The sequence below is a fragment of the Cornus florida genome, unplaced genomic scaffold, assembly GCF_030987335.1.
Source record: "Cornus florida cultivar Cherokee Brave unplaced genomic scaffold, ASM3098733v1 CherokeeBrave_3.0.0_Hap2_Chr05, whole genome shotgun sequence".
NCBI lineage: Eukaryota > Viridiplantae > Streptophyta > Magnoliopsida > Cornales > Cornaceae > Cornus > Cornus florida.
In genome coordinates, this window is record NW_026775575.1 from 80,272,314 (window position 1) to 80,292,908 (window position 20,595).

At 34.9% G+C, this 20,595-nt stretch overlaps 2 protein-coding genes across 3 annotated transcripts in view; one reads left to right on the top strand and one right to left on the bottom strand.

Moving 5' to 3' along the window:
* Positions 1-11,878, top strand: part of LOC132307068 (alanine--tRNA ligase-like) — a 36,302-nt gene extending 24,424 nt beyond the window's left edge. Inside the window, exons 10-23 of one of the 2 annotated variants that reach the window (XM_059804727.1) lie at positions 1,827-1,877; positions 1,954-2,049; positions 2,284-2,385; positions 5,226-5,348; positions 7,125-7,268; positions 7,387-7,458; positions 7,556-7,631; positions 7,702-7,844; positions 7,974-8,082; positions 8,160-8,347; positions 9,070-9,159; positions 9,268-9,450; positions 9,562-9,741; positions 11,531-11,878. In XM_059804727.1, coding sequence (XP_059660710.1) covers positions 1,827-1,877; positions 1,954-2,049; positions 2,284-2,385; positions 5,226-5,348; positions 7,125-7,268; positions 7,387-7,458; positions 7,556-7,631; positions 7,702-7,844; positions 7,974-8,082; positions 8,160-8,347; positions 9,070-9,159; positions 9,268-9,450; positions 9,562-9,741; positions 11,531-11,605 — 1,632 coding nt within the window. In that variant the 3' untranslated portion in view covers positions 11,606-11,878. The remainder of the gene's footprint in view (positions 1-1,826; positions 1,878-1,953; positions 2,050-2,283; positions 2,386-5,225; positions 5,349-7,124; positions 7,269-7,386; positions 7,459-7,555; positions 7,632-7,701; positions 7,845-7,973; positions 8,083-8,159; positions 8,348-9,069; positions 9,160-9,267; positions 9,451-9,561; positions 9,742-11,530) is intronic. The other variant, XM_059804728.1, reaches the window with a different exon arrangement.
* A 629-nt stretch (positions 11,879-12,507) lies between these two features.
* LOC132307069 (uncharacterized) lies at positions 12,508-19,045 on the bottom strand. The gene is made up of 2 exons (XM_059804729.1): positions 18,411-19,045; positions 12,508-13,435 (listed from the first exon to the last, which is right to left on the bottom strand). Exons 1-2 carry the CDS (start codon positions 18,965-18,967, stop codon positions 12,787-12,789), a joined length of 1,206 nt encoding a protein of 401 aa, XP_059660712.1. The 5' UTR covers positions 18,968-19,045; the 3' UTR covers positions 12,508-12,786.
* Positions 19,046-20,595: the final 1,550 nt, after the last annotated feature.

Genomic DNA, 20,595 nt, shown 5'->3' on the forward strand with positions numbered 1-20,595 from the left:
ATAGGCTAATGAGATAAATATTTTTTCCTTATTTTCTTTTCTCTTGTTTTGCACGGCCAGTGCAACCAATTTATGTTCTCTCGTTTTGAGATGCCATAAAAGCTTCAAGAAACACTTAATGGATGCCATAAAAAGTCTTGATCTATTTAGGTTATATTTTTATAGATAAAATTTTCATTATGTTGAGAAAAAGGTTTTGTTTAGCTGAGCTGTATAAATTTTGCATGATTGGATTTGTGATAAGGATTTGAATTGTTTGAGATAAAGGTTTTTTGGTGGTGTTTGTGAGACTTGCCTACAAGTTCAGGCAGTTACATAACACACCTTGTGGTTTAGGATTATGCTGATTTAGTTTGGTGTACATCTTATTAGAGGACAAGGATTAGTTAAAGGCACGTATTTTTATAACCATCAATCTGTATGAACACTCAATTGGTTCTATGATGGAACGGTGCATTTGTCTATGCTAGTATGCTCTTTTGATGCTGGGAAATACTAGAAATTGTTAAAGTTATATACACCGGTACACTTTTTGTTCGCCCTGGTACAGATTCCTCCAGTAGCCACAGTGCACTGATACAAATACTACTTGCACTGGTACGCATTTTGGTAGAACAGAACATGTACCAGCACATGTTTTCTTTGCACTGGTACGTGGACTTTGAAATGGAAAGGGATTTGTGTTTTTAGTTTGAAGTCAACTTGGATTGCTACCAAACTGATGAATATATCCTAATGTTTTTCTAATCTTTTCCCATCTGCTTTAGCTCTCAAAAACTTTTCACAAGTTTTATATATGGTTGAGCTATCTCCAAATATATATTTTTCCTGCAGCCTTGAGCTTTTTCACATGTACATTGTGTGATTAGTTTTATTTTTTCGTAGTTGATACTCACACACCCCCCCTCCATGGAATTTGTTTACCCAGAGGCTCAAACCTAAGACCTGATGCTTAATGAGGCACCAGGGCCCAAGTTCTCACCCGCTAGGCCAATCCCGTGGGGTTAATGTGTGATTAGTTTGTGTGAGTTCTCTTTGAAGTCAAACTATTAGGATTATCAGTTGATCAAGCTACCTTAGTAGAAGCCATAATCGTTCAACAACAAGAATTGTCTAAACTACCACTTCGAGAAGCGGTTCATCACGTGGTGAGTGCGTTGACATGGATCAGTGTGGCTGGTAATTTTAAAGGCACTGGAAGTGGAGAGCACTGAGTGTCCGAGATAAATCAATCACAATTCTTATTGTTAGTCCCCGTGTTTTTTTCCCAATTGGGTTTCCACATTTAAAATTGCAGTGTCTTTCTCTCGCTCTTTATATTTCTGCAATTTTTATGTTTGTATGCTGGTTGCTTGGTAATTGGTTAGGAACCTTAACAAAATTTTAAAATCAAACAAATTGAGCAAACAAGACCTTTTTTTTTTTTTTTTTGTCATTTTCTTCTTGGGTGGAAGGGTTGGGGTGGGGGGAGAATTATATGCCTTACCTATGATTTTGGTTTTTTTTTTTTTGATAAGTAAAAATTTTGGTTTTGAAAACTCTAGTTGTCATTATTTAGCAACCTCACATGGGTCGTGCATTGATTTTCCTCCTTCTGTAGTTTAATAATGAAATGATCTGTCAGAATAATTTTGTCAAGAGATCTGTTGGCCAAAGAAATATAGCCAGTGGAACGAAGTGTAGGTTTAATTCCTGTGCTCCCCACTCTTGCTAGGCAGGGAAGATTGTCTTTACCTATTTGCCAAGATGAGGCAGTTTTATTAAACTCTGGGATTTTATGAAATTCAAAATTTAATTAGTTGACGCTAGTAACTGCTTGGTTGCAGGATGCATTTGTCTTGTGGGACACATATGGCTTTCCACTAGATCTGACACAGGTGCATGGACTACTACTTTGTTTACTTTTAATACTGTGCTGTATAAATTCGACTTCTCATGGCTTTTTTCTACCAGTTGATGGCGGAAGAAAGAGGCTTGGTAGTTGATGTTGAGGGTTTTAATATTGCTATGAATGAGGCAAGGGAAAGATCAAGGAATGCTCAGAATAAGGTAGCAGATTTTTTCCTTGGTTTTTCTATTTCATTTCTATATTTATCATAAAAGGAAGTCACGGTTATACACTCCTTTTTAACTATATATATTTACTGAGAGAGTCTTTGTATATATATATATATATATATATATATATATATATATATTGATTGATTGAGAGAGAGAGAGAGGCTTTTACATGAATTTGTGAATGTCAGTGCCATATTATGGACTAAAATAATTTCTTTGCAGCAAGCTGGTGGTACAATCGTCATGGATGCTGATGCCACCTCTATATTGCACAAGAGAAGGGTTGCTGCTACAAATGACACTTACAAGTTTACATGGTTTCAGGTCAGCCTAAATCTTTGTTTAATGAATTATATGCTTGTGTGATGGTAAAAGCGCAGGCTGCTAAACGTGAAAATAGAAGTTCGAGTTTGAGGACATTTATGCGGTCCAAAGATTGCTAAATTTTAGGTCTCTACCTAATAGTGTTGATTAATGGGGATCCACTTTAGAGTTGTGATGTTTGTTAAATGGTTTACTCTTTTGACCCATAAAAAATCATGTTGTTAAGAAATATTAACATCTGTTCGAGGTTCTTAAATATTAAAATACCTTTTATCCTTAGAATTATATTAAGAGAAAATCCTCACATTTGTGAGATGGTTGGAGTAGCACCAACTGGAGATAAAATGAGAGAAAATCAATTAAGATGGTTTGGACATGTGCATAGAAGACCTTAAAGTGTGCCAGTTAAGAAGAGTGACATAGTCCATAGGGAGGGTAATACTAGGGGAAGAGAAAGATCAAATTTAATGTGGGCATAGGTAGTAAGGAAGGATATGATAATATATGGTTTGACCAATGGCCTTAGATAGAGCGGAATGGAAAAATAGGATTCTTGTACTTGGGAAAAAGGCTTTGGTAGTCGTTGTATATTAAGAAAAAATCCTTTTAGGGTAGTTATCGTGTGCGCGTGCGCGCGCATATAGATCTGCTTTTGCTTTTGTGTCCTTTTATTCTGAACCCTTTTTATTCTGAACCCAGGTCCCAAGTATGATGTAATTAATAGCATAGAAACTTTATCATAGCTAAAGTTGTATACTTTTGTAAAAATTTGTACTACAAAAACACATAAAAGTATCTACAGGCAACAAAAGAAAATTTATGCATTTAAGTTCAAATTGATTTAATGGGGTTTTTAAAGGTTCACAGGTTGGAGCAGAAACTGGTCATACTATATATGACATTTGATGATGGATAAAAGCTTATAATATCGTCTTTGTTTAGGAACTTTGATGGGAACAGATTTATTTATTTTGTTTTGGTGTGTGTGTGTGTGTGTGTGTGCGTGGGGGGGGGGGGGGGGGGGGGGGGGGGGTGGGGGTGTTACCTTTTCTTGAGGGCTATGTTACATGGACTGTTTAATAGTAAGTAAAGTACCGTTGTCCAACACACATTGCTTGGACATGGATATGGGATATGTGTGACACTTTTGGTTGGACATGCACCTAAAACCTTGTCCAATAATGCAATTTTATTATATTATTGCTTCAAAAATAGTGAAATGCCAATAGTGAACATGTGCCTTTTTGTTTGGGGATTTGACACATCCGACACATGGATATATACCCCACGCCGACACATGTACTCGAGTCAATGTAACATAGCTTGAGGGTTTCTTATTGTTCCATCATTATTCCCTCCTTTTTGGAGAACATTATCTCCCTTGTCTGCATGTGTCCTTTTTGTGGACCCTAACATTATTTGCAACATGATAGTAAAATTGTTACTACATATAAATATTATAATAGTGGCAAAGTCGGCTGTATCTCAGGAACTCATCAAAAGCTATGTAGCGATGCAATAATAAAAAGTAATTCAACTGATTTTTTTTTTGCATACGTCCTACAAGTCTCAAACCTTGGCCTTGTGGTTTAGGGTTGAAGCCTTAAACCGACAGGCCACAAGGTGAACCAGTTTTCAACTGATTTTTTCTCCTAACTGTGTTGCCTTCAGATTTATCAGTAATATTGGCCTGATATATTTCTATCTTTTTTAATCTTAAAAGAAAAATTCTTTCATTTAAATGAAAAATGTAGGTAGTATTCCTAATCATGGGAAATTGATAACATTCTAGGGTTCATCTGTTGGTGGGGTGCCAATTTGCTAAGGAAATCTGGGGAGTGGTTTGATGATGTTCTGAGTTGGTCTCTTCCAGAGGTGAGAACTTTGGATCAATTGCTGAATTGGTTTATTCAGTATACAACAGCTTCATCTCATCATGTGAAGTTTATTAGGATGGTTTTTACAGCTGTTGTGTGGGCTATTTAGGGTGAGAGAAATTTTAGATTTAATTAAGGGGTTAGCAGGTCTGCTGTTGAGGTTGCCAGAGTCACTTGGTTTCAGATTATTGATGTTGTTGGGGCTTCTGTACATGATGTTTTGCTGTCCTGTAGTTTTCTTCCTGTGTTTTTCTTTTTCTTCCATGTATTCTGGAAGTGATACTTTTCTGTTTCTTTTTCTTGTTGATTTGTAGAGTGAAGGAATGCCTTCGCTTTGATCCTTATGTACTGATTGATATATCTTTTGATCAATAGAATACCTGCTTATGGAAACGAAAAACGATAACTCGTTGCTGGTACTTTGTAGACCTGGTTGCTCTAAAATAAGTTGTTTTCCATATTCACCTTCATCTTCAATATTTCCACTTAAAAGGAAAATTAATCTTTTAAATGGAAAAATGTAGGTAGTAGTCCTAATCATGGGAATTATTTTTCCCCCCCTAGTTGGTACTCACACACCCCGCATCCAAGGAATTGTATGCACCCCAGAGGACCTAATCATGGGAAATTGATGACTTCCTTTCTGGTGCTTGGTAGACCTGGTTGCTCTAAAATAAATTGCTTTCCATATTCTCATTTACCTTCAGTCTTTACGCTTAGTGGAGAATTCTTAAAAAATGGGTCTCTGGTATGCCATATGGAATAAAAAATTCTATGTAAATCCAATTCTATTTTCATTTTTCTACATTAAAATAGTTTAAACAATAGGAAATTTCCAATGAGTTGAAAGGAAGGAAATTTTGCAGCCTTGCTGGAATCACTGACTGCTCTTGAGCTTGATATGCTCCATCTTGTTGTAATTGGAATATTTCTTATTGATGTTCTCCACACTTATTGTTTCAGGATCATGAGAGTGTGATAAAAGCTATTTACACAGGAACGGAGTTCTTGGAAAGTGCTGCTGCTGGCAACGAAGTTGGTATTATACTGGAAACTACAAGTTTTTATGCTGAGCAAGGTGGTCAGGTACCATGCGCACTGTGACATGATTAGTTTGGTCATATTGTCATCAGCACTTGCTTTTACGCTCGACATTTTCAACTAAGATGGTTTGACCTAAATGTAAAGATATATGCATTTGTTATCATGAGTGTATTGTATTTAGAAAGTGGCTAGGATGTTTAAAAGTTGTGTTGTTCTGGTTTATTGGGTTGGATAATGGTACTGAGAAAATCATAAAACTGGGAGCTTTTGATACATTATTTCAAATAGAAGGTGGTTTACACGATCAGCTTTCTTTGGTTGAGAACTAACTTCTATGCCAATATTTTTCTTACTGCTTCCTACTTGAATTCTGCATGTGAAAATACTATCTTATATTTATCTCTAGTAAATATCTCTTTTGATTGAATTACGAAGTATGCACACGTACAAAGTTGATAATTTCATAAACTCATTGTCAATAACTGAATATTAGAAAACTCATTGACTTACGTTTCAGGTGGGGTTAAAAAAAAAAATGTGTTTCAGGTGGGAAATTTCTAGTATGATACCCTTCGGTTAAATTGTTTGTCCTTTTTAATTAACGGCTGAACAAAATGGCTCTTCTAAATATTTGTAAACCCAGTAAAAAAGAAATGATAGTGTGCTCTGGATCTGACAAAATTTTCTTTATGGTGCTACTAGCTCTCCATACTACAATCTGTATAATTTCTTTATTGGTTTTAAGGGGGAAAGTGCTGTTAGAAATAGTAAGATATTTCACTGTTTCAAAGTTTTTAAGGTGGAGAATGTTGGAGGGAGTTAATTCTCAAGGAAAGACGTGATTTTCTTTTGCGAGGAGCTGAATGCTTCTAATGATGAGACAAAAAAATTGAACAAGTTATTTGTGTTTGTGGGTTTTCCTGCCAACTTATATTGTGAAAAATCTGCATTTTTTTTCCCCCTGAAATCAGGGCTTAGATTTTAACATTTTCCGGCGCATAATATAATATATAAACATCTTGAATATTTTGTTTGTGAAATCTTTGCATCTGAATTTTCTTTTATGTATACGTGAATTCATGATATAAGAGTTCAGATGCACTTGGATATTCACAATAGATATGATATGCGTACACATTGGTGGTTTTCAAGAAATACTTTAGCTGACATTGTTTTAAAATCATATTAACTTGTTCAGAAGTACTTAAAAAGTCTAAAATTCGAATGGTTATAATTGAATTGTGAGTGCGATCTTGCATTCAAAACCATGATTCGAGTCATGTAAAATGCTCTAGCCAATTGCTTTGTTCCACTTCCTCTGCTGAGAAAGATCTTCCCTCTTCTGCAGTTAGAACATAGAGTGATTTCTTGTTTTCTGCGATTGAGGAAGCCTAAATTCTGTAACCTTGTATTAGAAACACAGTTAGAACTTGCCACTGAAGATGAATTTATACAACCTTGAATTTTTGACTTGGAACTAGGGAATGCAACCATATGTACAAGCACATCACATCTATTATCCTTGATTATACTTTATAGAACTTCTGTGCACAGTTGAACCTGTATCACCACATTTTATTTATTTATTTTTCTTATAGACACATTGGAGTCTCAAATATATTGTGTCATTATTGAATACTACTCACTCTTTGAATTATCTAATTCATTTTACTTAATGTTATTCGAAAAAATATGTTTAACGCTTTTAGGTCCGGAGTTCTGCTGTGTAATTTCCAAATTTTATTTATATAATGATTTGCATCTTTGTTTCATTTTTAGAAAAGTTGTTTATATCTGACATAGTTTGTGGGGTTATAGATATTTGATACTGGATCACTCGAATGCCCCTTTGGATCATTTCAAGTTAGTAATGTTCAAATTTATGGAGGCTTCGTTGTTCATATTGGTTCTTTTGCTGGTGAGTCTGGCAGGTTCGTTGTGGGTGATAAAGTAACTTGTAAGGTAAAATTCCTTCTGATACTAGACTTTTGCTTCAATACATGCTTACATTTATACTTGGTTGCGTAAATATAAGATATGATTGCTTGAACTGTAGTTACTTCTGTAATGACATTTGCAGGTTGACTATGAGAGGCGTAAGCTCATTGCTCCTAACCACACCTGTACACACATGCTGAATTTTGCCCTCAGGGTAATTCCGAAATGATATTGCGCTGAACTTCCAATCTTAATTCTTTTCTTGATTCATTTGTGGATTGGGTCTCTAAATACTCTTGAAATGAGTGCAGGAAGTACTTGGTAATCACGTTGATCAGAAGGGATCCATAGTTCTTCCTGAAAAATTGAGATTTGATTTCTCTCACGGTAAGGATGTATATAGTTAGACTAGTGTTTTGGCCAAAATCAATTCTGAATTCTTCTGAATTTTGAGCAGGCAAGCCCGTCAAACCTGATGAATTGAGAAAAATTGAGTCCATCGTTAATGATCAAATCAAAGCTGAACTGGATGTATTTGTGAAGGAGGCAACGCTGGCTGATGCTAAGCATATAAATGGTTTACGAGCTGTTTTTGGAGAAGTAAGCTGCTTCAGTTATGTCATCATTATATTTTGGAGTTGATTATGAGTTTAGACACAGCAAATAGCAGAACTGTGCTCGGTTACAAGCTTTCTTCAATATATTTATTTTTTTCTGTTTTTGTTGTAGGTCTATCCTGACCCAGTCAGGATTGTTGCAGTTGGTCGAAAAGTGGAGGATCTCTTGGCTGATCCAGAAAATGAAGAGTGGCTTTCAATTTCTGCAGAACTTTGTGGAGGTTTATATCTTCTTACCCCTCTTATTGGACCTTTTCCCGTAAATATAAATTGAAGCTGAAGTTGTGGATCTGTTTAGGAACTCACATATCAAATACACGAGAGGCCAAGGCATTTGCTCTTCTATCTGAGGAGGGAATTGCTAAGGGAATCCGTAGAGTAACTGCTGTTACAACAGATTGTGCTTTTAAGGCCATGGAATTTTCACTCTCTCTTGAGCAGGAAATAAACAAGGCATCCGAGGCAGAAGGAAGATTGCTGGAACAGGTTGGTTCTGATTTTATAACATTTTGTTAATCAATATCACTTTTTGTAATTTCTTATTTAGAAAACTAAATCGCGTGTTTCAAAACTGGATCTGTTTAGGAGATATATTCTTTATTAATTTTCCTTTTCTGGAGTCAGCCTACTGTGTCTTTTTCTATTGCATTTTCTACTAGCTCCAATATTTTATAAACAGTGCTTTCATTGTCTGTTTTTGCACATCTACTTTACCCAGTCAGCAGTATTCCTTCTTCTCGGTGCCAGTCTTTATACTTTCCACAATGTACCCACTCATCTTTTCATTCAACCGCCTGTGTCATGTTTACTACCTTACCTTTACAAAACTGGTCCCAAGCATGAGAAAAGGATGGGGGAGGGTTGCGTTAGGTAGCCTTACAGGCATCGTAAACCTTTCGTCAGGTTTAATACAAACATGAATCCTAAGCATAAATGAGTAAATTTTAGGGCGTTTACCTTGAGCGACACGATGCATAAGCTAGTGTAGCCACTTCTCTTATGGAATTGCTATAATAAAAAAATTAGAATCTTTGTTCTGTAAACAGGTTGGTTATGTTAATTGTCAACAATTGTTGCTAGGAATTTTGTTTCCTTGAATTCGAAACAGAACTTAATTGTTTATTTGAAGGGATTGTCATTTGTTAAATTTGAAAGTTTTTATGCTCCGGTATGTTCTTCGGTCAGCTAAATTTCCACTCTTTCTCCAGAAAGTAACTTCTTTAAATGGTCGCGTGGAATCAGCTCCTATTCCTGCAGCCAAGAAAGCTGATCTGAAGGCCAAAATTTCTGTGCTTCAGGTATTGTACTTATGCAGATCAGGAAAATATGTCATCTCTGACTTATGAATACTCTTCTGGAGTTCTTCCTATGGGTACTAATGATAGTAAGTTTGTTTATTTCATCAGAATCAGGTGATAAAAGCGAAAAAGAAGATTGCGGAAGAGAATATACAGAAATCTGTCAAGCTTGCAATTCAGATGGCCGAATCTGCTGCTTCTAATGGAAATGCCTTCTGCATCTCACATGTGGATGTTGGTTCAGACACTGCTGCAATCCGCGAAGCAGTTGTTAGAGTAATGGAGCAGAAGGTTGTTAGCTGCTTTTAGCTTCCCAGTTGACTAACTTGGTGCTACATTCTTTCTAATGTGATTCTTATGTCTCTGAGTTATCCCCTCACTGTATGCTCGGTGGATGGACAGGGGATGGCAGTTATGGTTTTCAGCACAGATGAAACTGCACAGAAGGCTCTTGTTTGTGCTGGGGTACCAGAGAAAGGAGACAAGTGCAAGCATTTAAAAGTGTTAGAGTGGTTGGTGGAAGCTTTAAAGCCTCTAAAAGGAAAGGGCGGGGGAGGAAAAGGCGGTCTTGCTCAAGGCCAGGTTAGCAATCTCCTTGTGATTACTGATCCAAGGCATTTTTGGATATTACCATTTTTTATGCTTTACTATATTCTCTATGAACCTATTTTTAGAGCAAGTGGCTGGTAAAATTTGTTACAATCCACCAAAATGTTCAATCGATCCAGGTCTCAGTTCGGTCAATCAACTTGCAATCTTCCTTGATAAAATCTCGAGTATTTTCACTCAATTGCAAAGATCATTCAAGGATTAATTAAGGGCTAACTAATATAAACCATCTTAATCTTAAGGCCCCAAAATCACTTGCCGTCCTAAAAGTTTGATTAGAGTTGGTCCCAAGAATCTGAGAATGACGCAAACAGAACCTAGTTATGAATTCGCATGCGAATAATAGACCTAGGGAGGTGGTAATTAGGTATATATATACACACGCAATATGTGTGTAGCAAAAGTTGCTTACTTGCCATCAAATCTTTAACAATTTAATTGATACATAATCGTAAGCAAGCATCGAAGTTTAAAAGTATAATAAATATAATTTTGTCTTGTGATGGATTGTACAAATCGAAAACTAGAATGCAATAAATCTCAAATCAATTTGAATAATCAACATTGTTGAAACTTCGTTGCAAACACCTAATTAATTCACTTGACAAATTAGATGTTCATATTACAAAAATCTAAAAGTACATTGAAATCTCTAGTCAATTTAGATAGTCAACAAGATTGAAACTAAATTGTGTGGATTCCTAATTTGCTTTACAATTGAATCTGGTTTATATCCTAAAACAAGAATAAAAATAATCCACTTAAAAAGTTTAATTTAGTTGATTTAAAACCTAATAAGAGCCGTTACATTAGCTTGTAAGATTTAGTATTAGATTAAGAGTAGATATATATATATACTTACCTCTAATATTTATCATTAGAAGCTACAAGTTCCATCCCACCCCCACCCCCACCCCCACGCCACCCCTTGTCTCCCTCCCTCCCCCTCTCAATTCGTGCATTATGACTAGGGTTCCTTCGAGTCTCATTAATGTTTTGGATTATTAACAGAGGTTAAGACCATCTCCAATGCAAAATGCCATTTTTGCATTCCAAATCTATATTTTGAGAGGAACTACATTGTTAAAATGCTAAATTTTAGCAATTTTGCTCCAATGGTGCATTTCATCCAAAATGCTATTTTTTGACACAACAACTATTATTTTTCAACTACCATTCCCAACTACAATTTTCAACAACCAATATTTTATTTTATTTTTTTATTTTTTTACTATTATTTTATTTTTTGTGAGTGGTTGTATTTTATTTAGCTTATTTGCCTTATTAAAAATAAATAAATAAAAACACCGACATATATATATATATACACACACACACAAGCACAACGGACATATATATATACACACACAACAGACATATACATATATATACACACAACACTGATATATATATATATATATACACACATATATATATATACAAGTACAACTGACATATATATATATATACACACATATATATATACAAGTACAACTGACATATATATATACACAAGCACAACACCAAATTGGCAGCCCATGCGAGGGAGAAGAGAGAAGGAAGAGAGCAATAGCAGATTTGGCAGCCCATTTGGCATGCCATTGGAGAGCCCATTTTAAACCCACATGCTATATTTTGAAAATAGCAGTCCAAATAGCAGCCCATTGGAGTTGCTCGATAAAAGTTCCTTCATTTTTTAGTGCGGTTGCATCTTACATCCTTTAGTTAGTTGATAATTTTTTTTTCCTTTCTTTTATTTCAGGGAACTGATATATCACGGATAAAGGAAGCGATAGATGTGGCAAAATCTTTTGCGGCAATGAAATTGAAGTGTTGAAGAATGCTTCAGTGTTTGTATGCTAGCAGAGGAATGTATTTGATAGTTCAAAGCCAACATTCTTGTTGCTTCACATGATTGAAATAATCTAATTAGGAAGGAAATAGTGAAATTCGTTTCTCTTATTTTAAAGCTGAAATAGTGAAGTTGGGGAAACAAAATATTAACATGGGTAATATTATGGCAACACAATGTAACTTTTTTATTGGCCACACAAGAAAGGGTAAATGATCTTTTTCTGAAGCAATACATGAGGGGAACTATTATCCTGCACTACCAGTAAATTGTAAAAATATGTTTACAAACATGTACGCGAACAAAGCAAACAGGTCATGGTATTACTTCGAAATTTCATGGTGGTGTTTTTTTGGTTCAGATTCTTCAGACCACCGCTGGGAAGAAGAATGAGAGAGACTGATATTAGATAATTAAGTGTGAAAAAAACAAAAAAACAAAGCACAAAACAGAAGAACTAGTTCCATCACTATTACTCCGTATTAAACATTGATTCACACGCCTTTATGAAGCTCAACAAGAAATTAACTCTGTTTCTGTAATTGGAAAGTTAGATTGACCTTGTGATCTCCTCAGAAAAAAGAGGGAAAGAATCATATCCATCATCACAAAAGAAAAGAAAAATTGATAAAGTTTTACCGTATTTGATTTTGTGTGAGAGAAACGGGAGCCTAATCCATATTGGTCCTATTCAGTCTAACCCCAACTTATTTCACGGGAGCACTTGCAAATGGAGTCATCGTCCAAGTGTAACCACCAATCTATATTAGGGAATGGTGACACACACACAGTATTCTTTGCAGTTGCCACTACATTTTCTCCTACCGCGTGTTAAAACTGAGCTTTACTTAAACAAGAGAGAAGTACTGCAATGTGAATACAAAAAATAATGCAAATCAAAGTTTTCATTGGAAAGCCCAAGTAGCGTTCTGAAATAAACAAAGTTTTGATTTATGAACATGTTTCGACAACAGACTTACAGACCTATATAGGTGTCAACTTGGTTGGTAGACATGCCACTATTTATATTAGTGTCCTATCCATGAAATGACAACATTTTTCCTATCCATTTTAAAGATTATCTACCCACTTCACCCATATCAACTTGCAGCCCAAAGTTTTTTGATTGTCCATACCATGAGCTCTCCTAAACACCATTTTGAGATTTATCTTGTATTCAAATCGAACTCTCCCACTTCACGCCACTCGTTCTGCATGCCTGTGTCTCCATTTTCCGTCTCCTCATCATTCAAGAAATCCTCAGATGGCTCTTTCTCATCTCTCTGCATATTGTTTCCCCATCCATTAATCATTTCATCGTTATTAACTCCTTGATCCTGCTCAGCCATGTCATCACCAATCCGAACATCATTGCCTTGAGACCCAAGTGCACTCGCTCGAATTGGAGCTCGAGCCATCATCTCTGCATGAGTCTGTGACCCCACCCGAGCTTGCTCTGCCTGAACCATCGCTGCTGCCATTCTCAACTTAGCCTCATGAGCCTCTCTGCCAGCCTTCTCCCTTGACTCCATTTCTGCCCTCACTTCGAACAGAGCTCTCCTCTCTTCTTGTAGGAGAGCCTGCTCAATCATCAACCTCTCCTCTGACCGGAATTCACCAAGAGTACGCTTGCGGGAAATTATATTGAAGGCAAGAGCCTGCTTCTCAAATGTGACCATGAACTCTGCAACTTTGGCAGCAATGTTGTGGTCCCATTGCTGGGAGCGAGACAGCATCTGGCCCGTTGTGTCAGAATCAAGGATTCTATCATCCTCTTCTGCTTCATAGTCTGCCACCACATGATAAGGCAGTAGCCTGCAGAAAATTTGAAGTAAAAATCAATTAGAATTGAAGCAAATCATATTCTATTAATGTCCCTGGAAAAATTTATTGTAGTAAGATCTTCTGTTTTGAATTTTATATTTCTTTTCCATGTGGAAATGATTCATATGAGAAATAGGTGCCATGTATTCAAGTCATAAGTTAAGCAATACGATCCCATCTTAGGATGTTAAGGATCTTATTACAAAACATTCTACCAGCCAGTGAGAACCATTCTTCCCTGAAGTATTTCTGACCATACAAATTCTGAAAATAAAATAAAATGAAATTTCTAGATTCTGCAGCTTTAAAAATGTTATAATATTAGGATTAATAATTATGCAAAGTCAACTTCCGAAAATAATAATAATTATGCAAACTTTCCAAAACAGTGTAAAAGCTATCCAAAATGACACAATGAACTCAGTGCACCAATTAAACCCATAGCTCCTCCAATAAATAATTCCAAAATAAATTTAGTGCCCTTTGCACATGCAACAAGCAACAAAGATTCAAGAACTTGTAGAAAAACTTATTTGAACCAAGAGCAGAAGCAACAATATTTAAGTGAAACAAGTGCTATTAAGTTATGGTTAAAGTAAAATTCTAACACCCTTATTAACACCAATACTAATCTCCAAATCCCAACCCCTTTCATCTCTCTTTAAACACACTGAATTTTGTCCAAGTGCTCTCTATGTAATTTTATTTAGATACTTTGTTACATCAAAACATCACGAATTTTACCTTTAGAAGGCACAACAGCACAAGGAGCAAAAGTTTGGTAGTATCCCTATTGCAGAGGGTGGTGCCTCTGTTCTTCAGCGACTACCCTCCTCGCAAATTGTGCAACAGTCTAACTCTCTGGATTTTTCTTTCATTGGGGTTGATTAGTTTGTGGAGTCGTCTCATCCTAGTTGTGACTAGGTATAGTTTTGAGGAATCGTAGTTCCAGTGATTGTTTATGGATGAAAATTGAGGAATTTTGACTTAACTTGGTGTTGGCTGGTACGGTTTTGAGAGACTCATTTTGTGATTTTGATTGTTGTCAAAATTTTGATATGTGTGCCACTTGGCGGACTTGTGTTTCGAGGATCTAGTTATCCATGATAGGGATGTGAATCCGATGTTTGACTTCGGTGTAGTTTGCAGTTGATCTGTTTTCATCTGTAAGGGCTGTGGAGGGGTTCCTTGGTTTTACAGTCAACTGAGTATTGAGGATTGGGATTTTAATCAATCATGATGTAAATGATAATGATAAAATCATAGGAGAAAAGGTACAGAGACTGAATGCTAAGTTTTGAGAGAGAATGTGGAGAGAGGTACAAATTACAACCTTAAATGTAGATATAAAGTTAATATGGATAATACAAAATAATAGATAGCCTAAATTGTTAATAAAATATTTATTACTTGATGTGCTATCTCACTTTGCAGAAGTCGCTCTCAGAAGTAAGTTTGACAGCTTCCGTGAAACGGACATTTAAATGGTTGGACTTCCATTTAAGGAAACTCGCCAAACATTCATTTTATTTGAGGAAGGACTTCTTGGGTCGATAAGCCCATTTTGGGGTCCCAAAAAAGCCCCCCAAATGGTACCCAAATCTCTAGTATTTTTCCTTTTTTATTTTTATTTTTTTTATCTTTTTATGCTATATTTTAGGAAATCTAATTCTATTTCTTCAATGTATAGATTGAAGATTATTGATGTTCTATAGATTTAAGCTCAGAAGTCCTCTTCTTTTTACCCAGTGGGGCCCAGTCCCAACAATTTTTCTAGGCCCTCCCAGACTCCCAGTACAAGGATCAGAGCAAGGTTGAGGTAATTTATGCTCACAGAGGTAGGTTTAAGATAAGGTCCATAACAATTGTCACACTGACATAAAATTCGTCTGCCTCACCTATGAGTTACTACCAAGAAATATATGTATATACATATATAAAACAAATAAAAAGCTCAAAAATATGCCTTTCTATCCCATATTTGGAAAAAGGTCACGACATATTTACAATCCCATGACACTAAAATAATTTGCAACAGTTATTCTTTTTGCTGCCTCTTCTGATTTCATAAATTAACATATCAACCACTAAATAAAATCAATTTAACAACTGTTATTAATGTCCTCAATCCTCATAGATATTTATCACCCCTTGAGGGAAGAAACACCTTCAAAGGCTGCCACAATCAAAAGTAATACATTTACATAAGTACAACTCATGAATACTCTCACTATAAAACCTTAGATGTATCTGGAAACATGACAATATAACTATGTGTACATTTTACAAAATCAAATCCATGACGAAATATATTCTGGAAAACAAGATTTGAACTTCATACTTGAAGTCTTTATCATTGAATTATAGTTCTTCGTAGTTGGAATGGCTTTAATAAAATAGGCCAATAACAAACCGCTGCTTGTTTCTTTTGGATAATTGAACCAAGAAAACCATACGGTAAGATGACAAGTGATTTTTCAGGATTTCAGAACATATAAGAAAAAGTTAATGTTCCCAAAAGAACAATAAGAAATGAAAATGCATTGTCATACTACCAGGCCATTAGTCCAAATGGAATAACCTCTCCTCCTCAAAGGAGTGGTGAGGATTCAAGCCCAATTGTGAGGGTGCATGAGTGTGTCTGTGAGTATTTACCTAAAGAAAAAATAAAATAAAAAAATGCATTGTCATGCAACAATAAATTCATTGAAACAAATACGGTGTATAAATAAAATACCATACACACAACATCCAGCAGCATTTCGAAGACTTGATAGAAGCCTACAATTTATGTAGCCATGTGAATGCTAGGTACTGTAGGTACACGTGACGCTGAAACGACATCTTATTTTGACAGGCTATGTTACATGGAATCTCCTACTCCTTGTCACGTACCCACGTCAACGTAACACAACATAGATATGGGTATGGAATGTGTCCACCACATACCTAAATTTATACTGAAAGAACAATAAAAAACTCAAATTTGATCACTGAGAAAGGTTTCCTAGTTGTGAGATGGATGGAAATCTCCTCTCTTCACCAAAGTTCGTTTAATTTTAATTCTAATTGAGTATTTCATTAAAGAACAATTACATCATACATTAGATCATATAATAACATATAATGATTTTCAACGCCTAGAACGTATCTACGTACCCATATCCAATTTTTTGACAGATTTCCTCATATCCTAAGATTTAATATTCGGAGAGGTCCGAGACCTCGACACATAGCCACACCCGATACTCATGCCTGAGTTCAATAAGAATAGTTGACAAGTGTCGATGACATGATACGCACGACATCCAAGTGACATCTTAATTTGGCAAGTGTCAGTTACAAGACACAACATTTGCCTCATCTAGCTAAACACAACATCTATCGTTGACTTTCTTATCTAACTCGACTCATCGCCTAATATCTGAAACAGGCTTATTACATTCATCTAAGCTTGATCGCCCATTTCTCCAATCGTGCAATCCCTTTCACTACAAAAAATCCTTGGTCTTCTTGTGCATTTATTGGGTTTGGCTACAACCTTTCAAAAAGCCATTTATTTGAGAGCACTCTTCCCTACAAATAACCCTCAAAGTTGCCAAATACATTACGGGAATCTCCTCTCTACAAATTAGCTTTATTCACTTCTCTATTGGTGTATCTAAAAATAACCCAAAAAACTTCCTCTTCTTAAATAAACCTCATTTGAAGGTTATTGCAAGGACTCTTTACATATAAGCCTCGCTTGAAAATCAAAGCTCTAATGCACGTTGTGCACTACCTGAATTAAAAACAAGACTTAAGAAGCTTCCATTGCATGGTAGGTGGCTAATCTTTATATTTGATTGTGGGCATCTTTACAAACAATAGCCTATGGGCTCTTACGAGGTATTTGACTAGATGGCTGAAGTCCAAGGTTCGTTGAACCTATCCTCAAGTTCTGAACACACCTCAGCCTAACTCTAAGACAGACATAGTTTAACACCCAGATGACATATGTCACTATGGCGTGGCAATATACAGTAGACAAACCTTTACCTTAATCAACTACCAGTCAATGGATAATTCCATTGATGTGCAGAAGCAAAAATTAGGATTGCAATAAACTTTATTGTAGAAACTTTTCACCATGGTGCAACAACTGCAGTGTCATTCTACCCATGTAGCCACAATTTTTTGCCCTTACCGCATCCCAAAAAGACAATCCTTGTGGAGGCAACCCATTGAATCGAGATAAGAACAAGTATCAAGACCTAGAGAGACAACCACATCAGAACACTCAGCACGATAACCTCCTTGTTCTATTGAGTGATAACCACATCAGCAGACTCAGCTTGAGAGCCTTCTTGTTCTGTTGAACTAATTAGAGACCTTGAGAGACAACGACATCAGCAGACTCAGCACAAGAACCTCCTTGTTCTGTTGAACTAATAAGCTAATAAGAGACTTCAACTTATAAGGGGGAAAAAAAAAAAAATCTAAAACATGGGTTTAGCATGTTTGCTTGTTTTGTAGTTTCTCAAAGTCAATCAATGAATCATTAAACTTGCACAAGTACGTAACAAACTAATATGAAAATAAATTATTGAAAAACATAGTCAGCTATGTTTGTTTATATAAAAATATTCCAGAGTAAAGTCCAATCAAACTGTCACTTATCCAAGGAAAAAGAATAATTGTGGCGCATAAAAGATTATTTTGAGAGGATAGAGAATCCCTTGAAATTGATGAGAACAAAGTGGAGTGCATAAATGCAATATTTTAGATGAGAGATGTCGCTGTAGAAAATGCACCAGCAAGAAATTACGAGAAGGACGTGATGATGAACGATATTAGTATGTGGATGTGTCTAAATAAGGAAACGAAAAGGAGAATATGCAATGCACAGTACAGACAAAATTGAATTGTGGAAAACCTTAATGGATTAAAAATACATACTTGTCAAGAAAGAATGAAAGAAAATTACCTCTCGCAAGCGTCTTCGAGGGAAGAGAAAGGGCGTTTGAAGTCGGGATGACAGACTCGCCAGGCATCCTGGTAAGCCATCTGGAGCTCCACAGCCTGGTTCTGGTTCTGGTTCTGGTTCTGGTTCTGGTTCTGGTTTGGTGGGGGTCGATGATTGACCTTCTGTTGCTGCAATTGTTGATGTTGAGGAGGATGAGGAGGATTTGAATTAGGAGGGTTATGTTGTTGCTGTTGATTAGGGATAAGGTTGGGGTTGGGGCTGGGGCTGGGGCTGGGGTTGGGGTTGGGGTTGGGGTTGGGGTTGGGGTTGGGATTAGGGTTGGGGTTAGGGTTTGAATTCTGTTGCTGTTGCGGGTTGATGATGGGACGGTGAAGAAGTCCTTGAGGTCGGAGATGAGCGTCAATATTGGAAGGGAAACGAGAGATTGCTTGTTGTTGTTGTTGTTGTTGTTTGTGGTGTTGTTGGATGTGTTGTTGTAAGAGTAGGAACTGTTGTTGTTGATGATGATGTTGAACCAACATTTGCTGCTGCTGCTCTAATGCCTTTGCCTCTTCCATCTTCGTCTTCTCTCTCCTTCTTCCTGATATTTCTATCTGTTGATGTTAATGATGATGTTGAAGAGATGTATGGAGGTTAATTGAAATGTAAAGAATTTGACAGCTGATGTATTTTTTATTATTTCTTATTATTATTATTATTATTATTTGAGGAAGCTACTGTTCATTGTTAATTTTAAATGCATTAATTACTTTAATTTTTAATTTTTATAGGACTCTCGTCAACATTATTTTTTAGACAAAAATATTCTTTTAAATTATGTCTTTCTTCTTACCTCTCTTTTAATCGATTCATATCGAAATATATATATATATAATAATAATAATTAATGTGTTGTGAATTGATGCTGAAAAAAAATAAATAAATAGGATAATTCATTTACAAGAAATGATTTTTGACAAAAAAAAAAAAAAAAAAAAAGGAGTAGAAAAAAGAGCAAGATAGATTCTTAGATTTAAAAAGGATATATACAAAATTAGTTTTATATACGTATATATTTCTTTTTTGGTGAATGAATTATTTTCTTTTCTTTTATTTCATTTTTTTTCTTAAAATCCATTTGTAGAAGGATAGTTGTAAAAATAAAAAATAAAAACAAAAAGAAACATATATATATATATATATATATATATATATAGTAAAAATAAATAAATAAATAAATGAATATATAATTGATTTTTTTTTTTTTTACCTTTCTTTTTATTCTTTTTGGATTTTTTTTCTCTTGTGAATGAATTATCTTATCTATGTATTCTGAAAAATGATGCAAAAAGAAAAAAATCCAAAAAGAATAAAAAGAAAGTAAAAAATCAAAAAAATCGATTATATATTTCTTCTTTTTTGTTTTTTCCTATATATATATATATGTTTCTTTTTGTTTTTATTTTTTATTTTTACAACTATCCTTCTATAAATGGATTTTAAGAAGAAAAAAAATGAAATAAAAGAAAAGGAAATAATTCATTCACCAAAAAAGAAATATATCGTATATAAAACTAATTTTGTATATATCTTTTTTAAATATCAGAATCTATATCTTGTTCTTTTTTCTTCCTTTTTTTTTGGATTTTTTTCTATCTTTTTTTTTTTTTTTTTTTTTCTTGTGAATGGATTAACCTATCTAATTTTTTTTTTTTTTTCCTTTTTCAGCATCCATTCACAGCACATTAGTTATAATAATAATAATAATTATTATTATTATTATTATTATTATTATTTATATATATACATACATACATACGCATATATCTCCATACGAATCGATTAAAAGAGGAGATAAAAATAAAGACATAATTTAAAAGGGTATTTTTGTCTAAAAAATAATGCTAATAGAGTCCTATAAAAATAGAAAATTAAAATAATTAATGCTTTTAAAACTAACCAATCGTAATTGCAACTGTGATTGGACAGTGGCTTGCGCGACTGCACTTAGCACTTCTCTATTTGTTTTTAAGAAAACTTGTATTTTTAATATGTTATTTATGTCGAAATATATATATGTATATGTGTGTGTTATTTATGTACAGTATAAATTAAGTATTTATGTAGTGTTCCGTCGTGTCTAATATAAATATTGTGTGATAGAAGCTTGAGAAAGAGAATTTAAGAATGTATTTTTCATATCATT

Coding starts and splice junctions, on each gene's coding strand:
- LOC132307069 (XM_059804729.1), bottom strand. CDS start 18,967: ATGGAAGAGGCAAAGGCATTAGAGCAGCAGCAGCAAATGTTGGTTCAA. Junction 13,436..18,410: donor CTCGAAGACGCTTGCGAGAG/GTAATTTTCTTT, acceptor AATTTTCTGCAG/GCTACTGCCTTATCATGTGG.